This window comes from Teleopsis dalmanni, chromosome 1 (assembly GCF_002237135.1).
Source record: "Teleopsis dalmanni isolate 2A chromosome 1, ASM223713v2, whole genome shotgun sequence".
Classification (NCBI taxonomy): Eukaryota; Metazoa; Arthropoda; class Insecta; order Diptera; family Diopsidae; genus Teleopsis; species Teleopsis dalmanni.
The window spans coordinates 207,591,271-207,607,559 of record NC_051846.1 but is presented as its reverse complement, the minus strand read 5'-3'; the positions used below and the strand labels follow the sequence as shown (position 1 = coordinate 207,607,559).

General features: G+C 28.1%; 2 protein-coding genes across 2 annotated transcripts; both read right to left on the bottom strand.

The window, feature by feature from the left end:
* Window positions 1-660: 660 nt before the first annotated feature.
* On the bottom strand, window positions 661-11,622 carry LOC119671581 (AP-3 complex subunit delta). The gene is made up of 15 exons (XM_038082280.1): window positions 11,289-11,622; window positions 8,977-9,072; window positions 8,611-8,739; window positions 8,326-8,466; window positions 8,102-8,231; window positions 7,893-8,032; window positions 4,114-4,187; window positions 3,630-3,778; window positions 3,213-3,560; window positions 2,979-3,150; window positions 2,761-2,917; window positions 2,015-2,699; window positions 1,812-1,943; window positions 1,246-1,378; window positions 661-1,193 (listed from the first exon to the last, which is right to left on the bottom strand). The coding sequence occupies exons 1-15, from the start codon at window positions 11,382-11,384 to the stop codon at window positions 704-706; spliced, it is 3,072 nt and encodes a 1,023-aa protein (XP_037938208.1). The 5' UTR covers window positions 11,385-11,622; the 3' UTR covers window positions 661-703.
* A 2,658-nt stretch (window positions 11,623-14,280) lies between these two features.
* Window positions 14,281-16,164, bottom strand: LOC119671580 (ras-related protein Rab-39B-like). Its single transcript, XM_038082279.1, has 2 exons — window positions 15,719-16,164; window positions 14,281-14,901 (listed from the first exon to the last, which is right to left on the bottom strand). The coding sequence occupies exons 1-2, from the start codon at window positions 15,824-15,826 to the stop codon at window positions 14,353-14,355; spliced, it is 657 nt and encodes a 218-aa protein (XP_037938207.1). The 5' UTR covers window positions 15,827-16,164; the 3' UTR covers window positions 14,281-14,352.
* Between the last annotated feature and the right edge of the window lie 125 nt (window positions 16,165-16,289).

Genomic DNA, 16,289 nt, shown 5'->3' with positions numbered 1-16,289 from the left:
TTTACATATTACACAATCTCAACAAAAAGTAAATATACAAATATACTTACATATGCATATACACTTGCTATATAATTTATATATAACATATATATATATATATATTCCTTTTATGTATAAATATTTCATCAATGGAATACATTTTATTACACATTTAACAAATAATATAATTAAGTATTTATACTTCTTTTTTTAAACAATATAAGTAAGAATATATGCGATTTATAAAATTAAAGTATATATATAGTTTTTATTAAATAGTAATTTATATTAATTGTTCATATAAATGTGTTTATGTGTTGTTGCTCAGCAATTTAATGTGATAATAATGCGGACTGCATTATGATGTCTTCATTTTTTTTTTTTTGTTGTAAGCACAACTTTTGTTAACTAATATTAGTGTCTTATCAAAAAAAGGTTAATTACTTAGTTTAAATTATTAGTTACTGATCCGTTATATATAATATAAAAAGCAACTAAATATTACGAATTCCATTTTCGAACTTATACACGTTTGTATTACTAATAAGACAATCAATCGATAAAAAGAATAATCGAAGTACATATTTCAGTGGAGTATATAATTCATTTCATTCTCATATTAAATACAATATAAAATGAATTTAAAACTATTTTTTAAACTTAATAAGATTCATTTATGTTTATGAAAAATTAAGTGTTCGAACATATAATATTACAAAAATTAAAATAATTCTTTACTTGGTGTTGAAATTCCTAGTGCTTCTTCATAGTCTCCATTTGAATTCTCCTTTCTACCTTTTTCCTTTTCTTTGTGTAAATGTTTCTGTTTCTGTTTCTTTTCTTTTTTCTTCTCGTGTGAAATGTCGTCTTTATTGTCCTTCGAAGACTTATGAGATTTCTTTTTCTTTTCAATATTATGTTGCACATTCATATTAGACACTTCTTGTGATTTTTCTATTGCAGCTTTGTCTTTGGGTACATCTTCGACGAAAGCACCCAATAAATTTTCTGTTATAATAGCGTTCTCCTTAGTTTTGTGTTTAGAGTTAGCTGATCTATGCTCTTTATCCTTATGTTTGTCTTTTTTCTTTTCCTTTCTGCTACCAGTAGATTTACTTTTGTTCTCAGTATTCAAGTCCTGATTATTATTCAGACTATTAATCGTAGGCTTCTTATTTGCGTGGCGGTTTCTGGGTTCCTCAAAATCGGGTCTGTATAAAATATTGATAACTTCAATAAAACCAAGATAAAAAATTTACTTACATATCTAATTCAATATTAAGCGCACGGTGTGGATCGTCAAGATCAAATTTACCGTCTTTATCTTCGCTATCAGATAATGCAACGCCTTCGGGCATATCCAGCGTTGTGTTAACAATATGTAGCGGTTTCGGTTCTACAAATAAGTTAATCATTTAAATAGTTCTAAAATTAAATTATAATATATTTATATGTTATCAGTCATAATAGATGTGTTAGCATATATACGCATATAACAGTGAAAACCGGGAAGGCACTTTTTCTTCAATTTGAAAATATTTTAACGAATAAGTGCAGAAAACTTATATATGGATATCCAACACTAAACACAAAATCGATAACGATTTTAAAAGTTCAGAAATCAGCTTTTGTTCAACTTTTGTGATTTGCACTCTGAGCAAATGAGAAGTTTTGAAAGAGCTTTATTCTCTTTCTTTCTTTACTAAATGTATCTGCTGTTGTAGATTGAACAGCGATCGAATGGCTAAATTAAAACATTTTAGTGGACTCTAATTATGCATGGCCGTAGACATCTATAAATACGTGGTCTGTGGTATAATTATACTAACCTTCGTCAGAATCCGAACTACTGTAGGACACTTTATTTTTTGATTTTTTGCTCTTTTTGGATTTTTTGTGTTTTTTCTTCTCCTTAGTACTTGACTTGTCTTGAACAATATATTTATCGGAACGTTTAGTAGCTGCAGTAACAGAAAAAAAATTAAATGATTGTGCACAATATTTAGAATACATTAATATTTATGCAACTTACCACCAATTAGTAATGGTATATCAAGCGATAATTCGGTTATTGGAATATCGTCTATATTATCGTATTGATCCACATTATAACTTGAATTGTAATTTGATGTTTTTGTTTTATTATTGCCATCCGATGGCATTGATTTTAAATAGTGCGGATTGTTTGACTGTTCTTGAAGACGTGCCATTCGATTTTGTTCTATTTGCTCTGGAGTTAATTCTAAGCTCTTGCGTCGTTTGCTTTCATCGTTACTGATGGAAGATTTAACAAAGAGCTCATCATTTTCATCCTGTGATGATGCGCTACTCTCTTCTTCAGGTGGTGGGTTTATCCACTCATCTAAATCTAAACCATCGGGCAGTGGTACTTTGCGCTGTGCTTTTGCTGCAACTGGTATCAGGTCACCAGCAAACAGTAAAGCCATTTCCTGTACAATTTCTATAGCTAATGTAGGTATCCTTCTGGACTCTATCTGGCTTTGTGTTGGCATATTTTGATTATCATCTGTGGATATTATATTTTCCATAGCGTTTTTATGATTTGATTGAGCATGTGTAGTTAACTCGGTGGCATTATTTTTGAATTGTACGCGCAACATTTCAATGAGTATACAAGCAGAATTTGCACGTTCTTGAACTTCAATATCATTGGAACTACTAAATTCCTGCAGTTTTTCCAGCACATGATCACAAAGCTGTAATACAAATATGTTAACCTTAACAAAGATTCTATTATTTTAAGATAACGGTAGTTACTTTTACTAATGTAGCTGTATCCTCGTTTTCCAAACATGTTGTGGCAAGTTTTGTAAAAATTTTAACAACATTTTGTACAAAAACACCTTGAATATGACCCGGCACTTGCCGAGGTCTCAATAAAATGTTTAAAGTATTCTCTGCATCATCCAATTCGCTATAACAATAAAAAATAAAGATTTAAATGAAAAATATATTTTTGGTATTTGTAAAATTACTTTGAAAATTCGCCAACAATCCAAGCAGCAGCATACAACACTTCGTACATGGAATTACTTTGAGCCGATACAGTAAAAGTATTCAATAAACTAGTCATTTCATTGACAGCAAATTGACGAACAACAGGCACACGTATTGCAACATCTAGTAGCTGCTCCGCAATAAGGCGACCTTCAGCAATAAAATATTTATAGAATCATAATTGACAATAATTTCTGTATATATACAAATACCATGCTTAGAACCAGCTTCTAGTTGTATTAATTCCACTAGCACCGTTAAATACCATTCAAAATTCGTTACATACAAATACGAACTTTGCGAACAAATATCTATTACTTTAAAGAGCAATTCATCACGATAGGCCGAACCCTCTGCTCGTTCCATATGCCCCAGCAGTCGTTTTACAATTTCCATGAGATTCTTTTTAGACACCATGCCATGCAGTAAGTCTAACGCTCGCAAACGGATTGATTCATCCTTATCATCTAAACAGGCTAATATCAAATCCTTATGCGCTTGTACGCTTTTAGGGTGAGTTTTAAGAATTTTCGACATCGCCAATAGTCCCAAATATTTCACTAAAATATACAAAAAAATGTTAATAAGAATTATAACAATTATTCATCAATTATTCATATCATATTTACAATTTTGATCGGAGTCTTCGATGAGTATACGCAACTTTTGAACGCATAATTGTATTGAGGCACTGTGATTTGGCAAACCGCTACTGATGCTGATTAACACGGCGATGACAGTGTTTATGCACTCATAAAGTAAACTCATGGCGGTTGTGCTGTTAATATAAAAATATATAATCAATTTATGTTCTGCAATTACAGGGTGCGATCTGTGTCTATTACAAAAAATTGTCAACAATTTTAAACAAATTAAAGAAGCTTACACTGTGGTTTCATTTGCATATGAATTAATAAAAAAAAGTTGAAATCTTTTAAACAAATACTGCAAAAAACGCTTATAGCAAAAGTGTTTAAAAAAAAATAAATATAACATTAAATATTTCTTCATTTTTTTATAAAACATTTAATTTTTATTTAAAAATACTAAAAACAAAAATATAATTTTATAATTAAATAATAACACAAATCAAAAAACAACAACAAAACTTGCCTATGAATTAGATTTGTAAGAGGTTCTATTAATTTCTTTCCTAGCCGGGGTTCTAAAGGAGTTAAAGCGCCAAACTGCAATTGCAAGAGAAAAAGAAACAAGCAAAAATTATAAACACAATATTAAAAAAAAACTTATACATAAAATATTGTATTGTGTACGATATTATATGTCGGAGTCGTCCATTTAAGTACCAGCGAAAATTTTTTTAAATATATTTGATATTTTTTGTTGTAAGTCTAATAGATTCTGAGCAGAATTTTTTAATAATGATAAATAATATATATATTTAAATATTTAATTTACATACATAAATATTAGCACTTCAAATATGAGGCGAGGTTTTCGAAACTTCCATTTTAATATTCGAACCAAACGTTCGAATACAACCTGCCGCTTGAAATGTTTAAACATAATATTGTGTTCGAGCCTCTCGTTTATGTATTTGTATAAAATGTAACCTAAAGCAGATTAGCTTAAATAGCTCGAACATCTACCAGCTCGAAACTTTTCGAGCAGTTCGAAAATTTTCGAATATTTGCAGTTTAAATCCAAATGTTCGAATTTCATTATATTCGAACTGCTCGCGCATTATTATGTTCGAACATAAGCACTAATAAATATATATATATAAAAAAATGTATATATCAATGATATTAATATAATATTAAATGATTAAAGTATTAGCAATAACAATGAGATACATTTTAGAAAGACAGAAGATTTAACAAAAAAAACACATTGTATTAATAGACTAAGAAGTAATTGTTATTCAAATATATTAGCGAATACGAATATCCGAATTTGCATCAAATAGTTTGAATAACTATTTAAACTACTCGTATATTAGTTTTGCATCAAATATTTCGAACTATTAGAATAGTTGAAATTCTGAATTTATGGTTTGAGATGGCACTTATTAATACAAATAGAATGTTAATACTTTAAATAGGAGAGATTTATCGCCTATTGTAATGCTCTCAAAATAAAAGTGAGTTTCATAGAACGATAGTTTTAAATATGACTTCATATGCTATCCTTGTTAAACCATTTATACTTCTAGTTTGAAGCTTAGGAGATCCTATAAGTCTACCATCTTTATATCTGCTAAGCCCGTAAAGAAACGATCTGATGAACATTGCAGCATAAGTTCATAGCTATAATTAGTAAATCACTTTAGTTTTCAGATAAAATTAAAGAGATACGAAAGGAGATCAACTTACGCTATCTTTCCTAGATTTCTTAGATAATGAATTCATTTCATCTATTGTCAGTGCTAGACAAAGTAGTAGAAAAATATTCATAAATTCTACCTCTTCTCCAACAGATCAACTGCCGTAATAAACCACATTTAAAGCTTCAACGTAATAATGTATATTTTTAACTTTTTATAACAACGTTTTCGGTATTTCAAAACTAATATATGCTACTCTTATTTTAATAAATTAATTAATTATTTCTGCTTTTTTAGTATGTCATTTGAATCACTTATTTTAAAATTACACAGCAATCCATAAGAAATCTAAACAGGAATTCATTCATTTAAATAGTTCGAATTATTTGCTACAAATTCGATATTCGAATTATTCGAAAATTTTCAATTATTCAAATAAGAACATCACGAATCGATGGATGATTTTTAATATAAATTTCTAATAAAAAGACATAGAGAAACCTTAATTTAATTATTTCATAAATCTTTATATTACAACATCTAAGTATATATCAGATTAAAATATGATAACCTCTAGGTTACTCCATTACTTTATTCTATATTATTATTTTGTTTTCATAATATTAGAAAAATTTTTGAGCAATATTTTTTATTAAAACAAACTAAAAACATTCTTAAAAACTTAAAAATATTCTCATGTTTAGCTAAGATACAATCAAAATATATGATTTTTTTCTACATTGATTAGGTAAAAATTATTCTAAGTTATTCTAACAACAGAATACATTCTTCTAATGCCAATAATTTTCAGGAACTACTAATAAACATTTCTGCTTTGTTAAATAACGCATTAATTTCATTTATATTGATTATGAAGTAGAGTTAAGTTTTTGATCTATCAAATTTGCAAGGAATAATAAAATTGAAGAATTCATGATATGATGCGACATTTCATTATCGTAATAGGTGTGCTAAAAAATTTGAAGAACACTTATAAGCACTTCCGAATTAAGTTAGAATAGGCGTCTCGACATTTCTACTCTAAATAAAATTACGCTTTTTATGATTGAAATGCATGTAATCTCTATATGGAAATACTCTCTCAAAAGCGTCATCAATGAATATCAAACCCTGTTAAAAACACATTATTGTGGCGAGGTAATGCTTGTGAGCGTAATATTAGCTATTAAAATATTACGCTCTTCAATTTTGAATGTTATATGAACCTTATGGTAGTATACTTTCACAATAGTCAATATCAGCGTATTTAATGAGAATCAAACAATGTGAAATACTCATTACTGACGCTAGTGTGACGAATGTACGAAAGCAGATTGAGCGTAATTTTCTTAAATTCCTAAAATTATGCTCACCACTTTTGAAATGTATGCAAACTTTATGGAAGATTACTCTCATACAATCGTAAACACCGGAATCATTAATGAATATCAGACAATGTTATTATAAGGTTTGCATGTATTTCTGAAATGGTAAGCGTAATTATAGCAAATCAAGAGTTAAAACATCAAGACGGCAAGCGTATTTTTACTTTCAATTTTAATATTAAAAGTTAAAAATTATTGATGAATATCTATTATGTGTTTATTCATAGTAAGAATTAAATATGCTGATTATATATATATTAATTCAATGGAATGTAAAATAAACATTTCATACAATAAATATCATTTCGTACTGGCAGGCAGTGAAAGGAAATTGTTACTTCAATAGCCATTACTTCAAATACCATTCATATATGAAAATACTAAATAAATTTAAAAGGATATACCATATAGATCAGCCCATGACATATTCGAACGAGCATACATTATTAATAATGTGCGTACATATACTGATTATTACCAATTCTCAGTAAATAAAAAAGTTTGAGGAAAGAAAACATAAATGGAAAGAAATTACCTCTGTTCGTTTTGGTGTAACAAAATAAAGAAACTATTAAAGAAAATAATATAAATTGGCTAAAAATTAATAAAAAAGCAAAGTGTGGTTTAAAAGGAAATAAAATAATTTTTAAACAATTTATAAATAATTCATTAAAAAAATTAAATTGTGATAAATTAATTTTTGGTGAGATATCAATTGAATATCTTAATTTTTTTTTTTAATTTTAATTGCTTGAATAAAAAATTAAATAAATTTTTTATATAAACCTGGAAATAATTTCAATCAAGGGTTGTGTTAATTTACGTCCCAGAGCTGGTTCAATTGTTGTAAGGCTGGCAAACTTTACGAGAAATAATTATTTAACGCATATTTTTAATAGGAATTTCAATACAAAATCATTTAAATGCAATTAAATCATATATTGGAAGAAAATAGTTCGTAGAGGTACGTTGCAAGAGAAAAGATAGAAAAAGAGAGAAAGAGGGAAAATTATAATAAATTTAAAATGAAATTTATAAATAAATTATTGATAGTTAGAATCATTATTTACGTCAGTCTAATATTTCGATAGTATTTATAATTACACAAAACAGTAGTAGTCCAAATAGTTTTTTCAGCGAGTTCATACGAATCAATATTGAAGTCAATTGTGCAATGTAAATATTTATTATAGATAAACGAAATCTGAACGAAATCTTACCAATTTAATTATTTTAATTAACATCCAATTGTTAGTCGAAGTTGTCATTAGCTTAAAAAATATAGGTGCTAATGGAAGGTAATTTTTAGGGTTCTTACGTGCTAATTCACAAATAACATTGACGGCAGCAGATTGTACACCTAAAAAGATAAAATAACAATATGTGAAATACTTTCCAATATAATTTTATTTATGTATAAATATTTTACCTGGATCAGGATCTTCCAGTTTCTCTTTAAGTTTAGGAAACGCAGGTCGCAAAGCATCAGGGTAACGTAAAAATACTTTATACATCATAAGGACGGCTTTCATACGTAAATATGGCTTTGTGGAACTCATCTATAATATACAAATATATACATATTTATGTTCATATTTTTTTTTTACTGTTACTATATAATAGAGACTACATAATAATGATAAGCAAACATACCAAGGTCATAATGTCATTGGCCAAATCTCTTGATAAATCAGGTGAAATAAAACAACTTAAGCCACTTAAAGCAACACCAGCATCGTATTGATTTTGTGAATTTAAATCTTTTCTTATCATATTTGTTGTCAACATGAGCAACTATGCGAAATAGAAAAAGAAATTCAATTATAGTAAAAAACACTAGAGTACAGTACAAAACTCTTCAGTTTATATATTCATAAACATGTTCTCACATATAGGCTAACATATGAACTCGTATAAGTGCACTTAAAACCACCTTACCTCGCTATCAGGATGAAAGCACTGGCTTGCTGCTAAGTAGCCTATCCTTTTACACGTAAATCTCGACGAACTCATCACTTCGATTATATTAAAACCCGCCCACGATATGTCATAGCCAAGCATTTGTATCTGCAAAGTGTGAAAAAATTTATATATGTATTTATGTGAAGATAGCATTAAAATTAGAATATGAATTAAAATGAACACAAAGGCATCTATTGTTCTGCAGCTCGTTTTGTTTTCCGGCACAGCAACATTTTATGTTTTGTACTGGTTTATTTAAGTGTTTCCTTGAGTGTAAAACCCACTTGCATTTATGTTCAAATTTCTCGTATCTCGCTTTTTTTAATTGGAACTCATACTCACATATGTTAACTTGGCTACTGCGTTGCACTTGACGTTGATGTTGTCTTGCCTCAGTTCCTGTTTAATTTCTTCAATGCATTGCGATATGTATTTTGCCTAAAGAAAAAAATTTGCGTTTAATTCATAGAATTTTTAAATGTTTTATTGAGGTAATATTACACTAGATTACATTTAATTACATTAATTATAAAAGTTTTTTATAAGTTGACAATTTTTTAAAAATAAAATATTTGATTTAAACAAAACGGAACCTTTGTTAACAAGGGAAGGTACTCCATAAGAATATCGAAGCTGGCAGAAGTATTTAATATTGCTATAGAAAGCACAATTTAATATGCATATAATATGTATTATTTATCTTTAAAATACAACCTTGGATCTTCTTTCAAAACCACGGTTTCGTGGTTTTCTCCTCATTCCATTCATCATTATATACTCTTCTTCTCATTGTATTAGAAGTGTAGTATCAATTAGTCTTGAACACCCATTGAATCTTCTTTTTTCACGCTTTTTACCTCTTCTTCTCATTATATCAGAAGTGTAGTATTTGGAAGTGTTGAAGATTTAATGGGTGTAAATCTTCTTTTTTCATGCTTTGCTTACGCTAAAACACTATAACTTTCTTCAAATATTTTCATGCAAAAGTTAAAAATGGGCATCATTATATTCTTCAGCATAAAAACTATTTGAGAACCAATAATTACTTTTTCAAGTTATTCCAGTACTCTCCATCTGCATTCATATTCTTTGGGTTCTATATTCGTGGTCTCTAGTTTATTTAAAATTGCAACGAATCAAGGTTTTTCAAGATGTCATAATCGTCTGTCGTCAATCGACATTTCAGCACAAAATATTATAAAGCATTTGGCTCTAATATCTTGTAATATTTAGTCTCTCTATAAATCTATTTATCTACTGTACGACATATTTTATTTTACAATTTGTTTTGTTAAATGAGATCAAAATGTATCATGTACCGGGAACTTGCAGAAATATATATGCCTATTGCAGGCGACTATACTTTTGAAGGTATGTATACATCGACGAGTTAATTTATATTGCTCATAACACTATCAAGACTTACACTATAGACAAGTCATCTTATCTATAATATTGAAGAAGTATGTATAGTATTACAGAATCATAGAGTAGGACCAGAAAAGTGCGAGAGAAAGTTCTTCGTAAGACCTTTGGTTCCTAGGATATAGCATATACGAAATATGTTTTTGTTTAAAATAAAAACTTTAAATAATATTAATTTAAAAAATTATTGTATAAACTAATTCACTTATAGTAATTGTTAGAAAGTCATAAAACTATAGTATTAATGATACTGTATGAATCAAATCATGCCATTGCATGTTTAAAAATGAGGTTCTATTTACTTTATTCGAGCTACTTTAGTTTACATCCTATGTACTTGTAATCAAAGTACATTTTTCATGTTATAAAATAACTAATAACATCATAATAACTAAATATTATAATAATTAAATGAATAAATAATTAATTAACAGTTTAGGAATCCAAAAGTGCTAGGCACAATATTGCTTATGCACAGCAAATAAAACTGCAAAAGTCACGCTCCAAATAGCAGACTTCAGTTTTTAACTAATTTCACAATAAATTCCACTAAAAACACAAATGTGATTTATATATAATAAATATTTTTACACATTATTTAAATAAATCATTTTGTTATCAAGCGCAGATTAAGCACGAGAGCATTTGTAGGAATTGCGACATATGGAACCTAAAGCAAAGCAACCTACACAGCGTAAGTGCACAATTAAAACAAATGTGGACCATTTATACCCCAAGGAATTGAACTTGGAAACTTTGTTTATAAATTACAATGGAAGACGACTTTGATGATAAGAACACCATTGTCATCATTGTCATCATTGTCAGCATTGTTAAAAGAAAAAATTTTGCAGCCAAGTTAAAGTATGTACATTAATATTGTTTGATAATGAAAATCCTTCTAGATAGGCAGTCCATTTCGCCTTTCGAAAAGAAGCATAGAAGGCAACAAATTGAATTGAGTGGAGGTGGGCGATTCACAATCACATTGGATGAATTGGGAAATGGGTGCTAATGCACGTACATTATTTACAATAATACCACAAATGGAGTGGGGAATATGGCATGCAATTTATATAGATAAGCGCAGCAAAAAAAAAGAGAAGTGGATTGTGTGTTGTTGTTATATGAAGAGATAATTTATACTTCAACAACAGATATACTTTTCAAAGTTTTTTTATTCAATTATTTTATTTTAAAGTAATTAGCTTAAAATATATTGAAATTACCTCATTATCCTTATTGTTCCTGATGCCACGTACCAAATCTGTTAGATTTTTATCAAACATACGTTCGAAATTTCCTTTCACTTTCTTTAATGCCATTATACATACAAATTTTTAACTTTTATATTATGTATACAAAAATATTACAAAAAACTTTCTTTCTTTCTTTTTAATAATAAATTTTTATTAAGATACTTTTGGCAAATGCTATGGATTTAGCGTTTTCACACAAACTTTCCTTGATGATGTCGACAAAATCTTTTATTCTGTATGCACTTTTATAAAATGGTTTTTTTTTATATTTATTTCACACAAAAATAATTCATTTATATGTTATTAATCAACTACTAATATTTTTTGTAATTTATGTTGTTACATTTTATTGTTACTTAAAAATTAAATAAAAACAAATGAAAAATTATTTTACTACCGAAAAAATGTATGTTCTCTTCTCGGTAATTTTTTTGCACACGATAATGAATGAACAGGGTGACCAGCAGGCGAAAACATACAATGTTAAACGCAGTGTAGAATGTAACAAAATTTTTATTGTTTATTTTCCGAATTTAACTTTTCGTGTTGACATACAATAACAATTAAATTGTTATTACTTTATATGAAATATAAAAATTTACTTCTTTGATTTTGAAATTAATTAATAAACCTCAACATTTTTTTAAGCATATGTTATAAAAATGGTAATAGGGCACAACATAACATTCCATTTTAGTAGCAGCGAATGCATTTCAAAACAGAATAACGAAATCAGATGTTAGAATGAGAGTTACCAGCTTCTCAATTTTTTTCCATTAACAAATAAACAATGATTTTTTATTACAGCGTTTTCTTGCTAATGGTACATTCACACTTTATCATTTAAGCACTTGCTTATTTATATCAAGAAGTGAACGTACACATTATAATGAGCTAATTTATGCAGCTAATAAAACGTCTATAAAATTCACTTAATAATATATAACACAAAAAAATTAAATAAGTAATTGATATATTAAATTATTTATAGTATAAATTTATAAATATGATAAATTATGATGTAAATTTATTAGCGGGGTAATTGGTCAATTAAATAGAAATATTTATATAAAATATAATTTGTTTTTAAATATAAATAATACATTATAGTTTTTTTATTTCTATTTAAATGACGAATTAGCCCGCTAATAAATTAGTATATAATATTTTTGGTCACAAATAAAAGAATAAAATATTTTATATGTCAAAAAATATTCAATTTATAAAAACAAAGGTTTCATTAAATGCTTTCTATCTCTGAGCCTTTATTTACAGATCAGGTGTCGTTTGTTTACATTTTACATATAAAACATATGACACATATTTCAAATTTTGGTAATTTGCCTGGTTGGAAATTTATTTTTAGGGGTTGCATTTGACATTTTTTGCCTTAAAAAAGCTGATTTATTGATAATAAGCTCATTTATATGAAAGCTCTTTGTATGGTTAATCATCGTCATTACTAACCATAATGAACCAAACCACCTAAATGAGACAGTGTGAATGTCTTATAAGGCTTGTATTATCATAAATGCCATTTATTGTGTTTCTTTGTCAAAAACATTTTTTTCTGTTATATTTATTATAATAAATAAAAAAATATATCTTTATCAGCATATAAAATCTTTGATCGCAGCTGATTTGCAACCCAAAGTTGTATTAGGAATCTTCAACCGAAGTTCGGTAATTGGTAAATGTATGACATAAAAGGAGTCTCCACGCTCTTTTCAATTATTACTCGGTAAAGCTTTAAAATTAAACATTATTCACAACTAATTTTGATATTCATCTAACAAAAGGGCAAGAAAACTACTAGAATTTCGCTTTACATTAAAAAGAATATACAGAAAGTGAAGAAGTTATCGCAATTTATGATTCACATTATAAAATGGTTTCACTAAGTATAGTTGCTCATTAACGCTTCTCAATATAATATAACAGCCCTTGTATTCCCTAAATTTTTTAATCTTACTCATGCATTTATTATTTTATTCATTCATATCCTTTCTTTAAAAGTTAAATAGGTACAGTGTTAAAATAGGGAAAATCGATGTCAGCTCAAAGTAATGAAAGGAATAGAACGACGAAGTTTGATGGATGATATGCACAAGTATTTGCAAAATTGAATGTCATGAGTGATTACCCATTGGATTACCAGAGTTTGAAGAAGTGTAAGGTAAATGTAGCTTGTACCATTTGTTCACCAAGCCAGTCTAGACTCTTCATCTTATATATGTCTTAGATTAGATACTTATGTGCATTCATGTTTATTAGCATATTTTTCTAGAACATGTATTGAATATTAAAAAAAAGTAATTGCTATAAATAGTAAATAATAGTAAACATTAAACGTTTCGGTTATAATATAAAATTAATTTTATCAATTGAATTTATAGTATATATAAATATAAAAGATTGAAAAGAAAAAAGACTGCAAAGATACATTTACTGAAGTATGTAATTTTATTTTATTTTTTTTTCAAAATTGTTTAATACATATATATATATATTAAAAACGTTTTTCGTACAAATTCAAAGATACTTTAAATATAATTGTTAAGGTTTTGAATACAAGTCTCTATTCATTAAGAAAAATGTTAAAATTTAAGCTTCTACTTCAGAATGCAAGATCATCCTCGCATTCAGTTATTTCTATATATTGAATTGTCAGTTTTTCTTATTAGAAGAATATAGTAACGAAAAAGATTGGATTAGTAGCTTAAATCATATCCATTAAACATTAATATTAACTAAGCCTACTATAGAATCTAAATTGACTTTCTCGTAACTTAAGAATCACCAAATTATGAGGGTAAATCACCACAAAACTGCCTCGCCAACCAACACAATTTATGAGGGTAACACATAAATGATAAGGTTGATTGCTTCCAATAAAATTAATTGTTTAAATTGTTCAATAAAAACAAAATCTAACTAAACATAAAATTATAACATTTTAAAATTATTTGTAAACATTTGTTCTTTCATCTTAAGGAAATATAACAACATAAAATGTATAGCATATATAAACATATCAACAGCAAGATGATTTTTCTGGCTCTGCCACCACTAAATTAAAATCTAAACTATTTGGTCGTGCAAATCCTGTTTTTATACCATCCCAGCCATCCTCGATCTTATATTCACCAGATCGTATGCGCGCATATACTTCCTGTGTGACCATACGAAATGCTTCGGCTACATTCAAACCGGTACGTGCAGAAGTCTCAACAAAATGTAGCCCGTGTTGATTTGCAAATGCCTGTGCTTTCTCGTGGCTCACTTCACGATGTCCACCGGCATCAACCAAGTCTAATTTACAGCCCACAAGTGCAAACACTGGCCGATGCGGTTCGATATGCCGCTGTGCTTCCATCATCCAGAGAGGTATGTGCTCAAAACTGTCATTATTAGTGATATCATAAACTAGTAGTACACCAACCGAATTGCGATAATAGGATTTTGTAATAGAACGAAAACGCTCCTGACCAGCGGTATCCCATAGTTGTAGTTTAATTTGAGTGCCATCTTTCATTTCTATTAGACGGGCAAAAAAGTCCACTCCTACTGTCGGATCAGATAGCTGAAAGAATTTAAATTATTATTATTAATATGTTTTTATTTCACTTAATATATTTGATTAGTTCGCTTATCCAGAAAAGGTTCGCTCTTTTATTTAATTTGTAATAATTGTTAATGATAGCTATGAATAAAAGAATGCTTAGGGGATAATCTTTCTCACCTGCCGCACGTCATTATTCAATAAAATTAGTAAATTAAATATTGTCAACAATGTCTTCCACTATGCCGTAGCTCGATATAACCCAATTCTCGAACTATCCTGCGGCATATATGCTATGATATTCTGATCCTAACAGTAAACTGCATATATGCTATGATATTATGAGCCTGCGTGATTTGTTACAACTATCAATAGAGATATTCTGCGCTCTCATCTTGTTTATGACGGCTAAGTATTGCTAACCATTTCTATTAGGGTATCACCATACGAAAGGAATAAAGAGGGTAATAACAACAACAATATATTGATGTTCTGAGAAATATTTCTATGTAGTAGTAGATAATTTATATATATTATACATTTCTAAGTGTTATGATTAACAAATGCAATATATATGTAATATATACGAACATGACCATTAGTCATAGGAAATCTTTACTGCATAATTTATTGTCAGTTTGCCACGCCTGATGTAAATAATTTATACTGTAACATTTTGAGTGAACAAGCTCATCAGACGAAATAAAAAAATCTACCTTATCAGTCACAGACAACATATTCACATATATAACACGGCTGTCGGAAGTAAGCGAACTGGACCAATCAAAATCATTATGTAATATGAATGTTTTTATTTAAAGAATAAGTAAATATTTACCTCAGCGAATTTGCCATCTGTAAAGAATTTAAGAAGTGAACTTTTGCCCACTGTGCTGTCTCCTATTAAAATCAATCGAAATTGATAGTCAAAAATTGGCTCAACCATTTTTAAAATAGGAAATTGTGTTGCGTCTGCTTAGTTTGGTTTCGTATTTGTTAATTTCTTTGTTAAGATTTCAGTGTATATTATTTGTTATTGTTCCGTTGACCTTTTAGATACTACGCTTTTGTTTATTTAACTGTAGTTAGGGAAAATAATATTAGAACGCATTTAATATTAATTCAATACATTTGAATTCTTTTCACAATGCTTTACTGCCTCAATATTCAAATGTATTTTACACAATTATTTTATTAGTCAAAATTTAATTATTTATTTATTTATCACTTTTCAGGAGCTAAAATCTTTTTTCGCAACTTTTTGTTTTTATATTTGCTTTGCTAATCACCTATTTATGGTGAAAAATAGTGCAAGTGTTTGTGGAACGTATTTGCAAATAGGCAGTGGTTAATAAATGTCAACATAAATACTATATTACGTTAAATTACAAATTCTGTGGATTACTTTA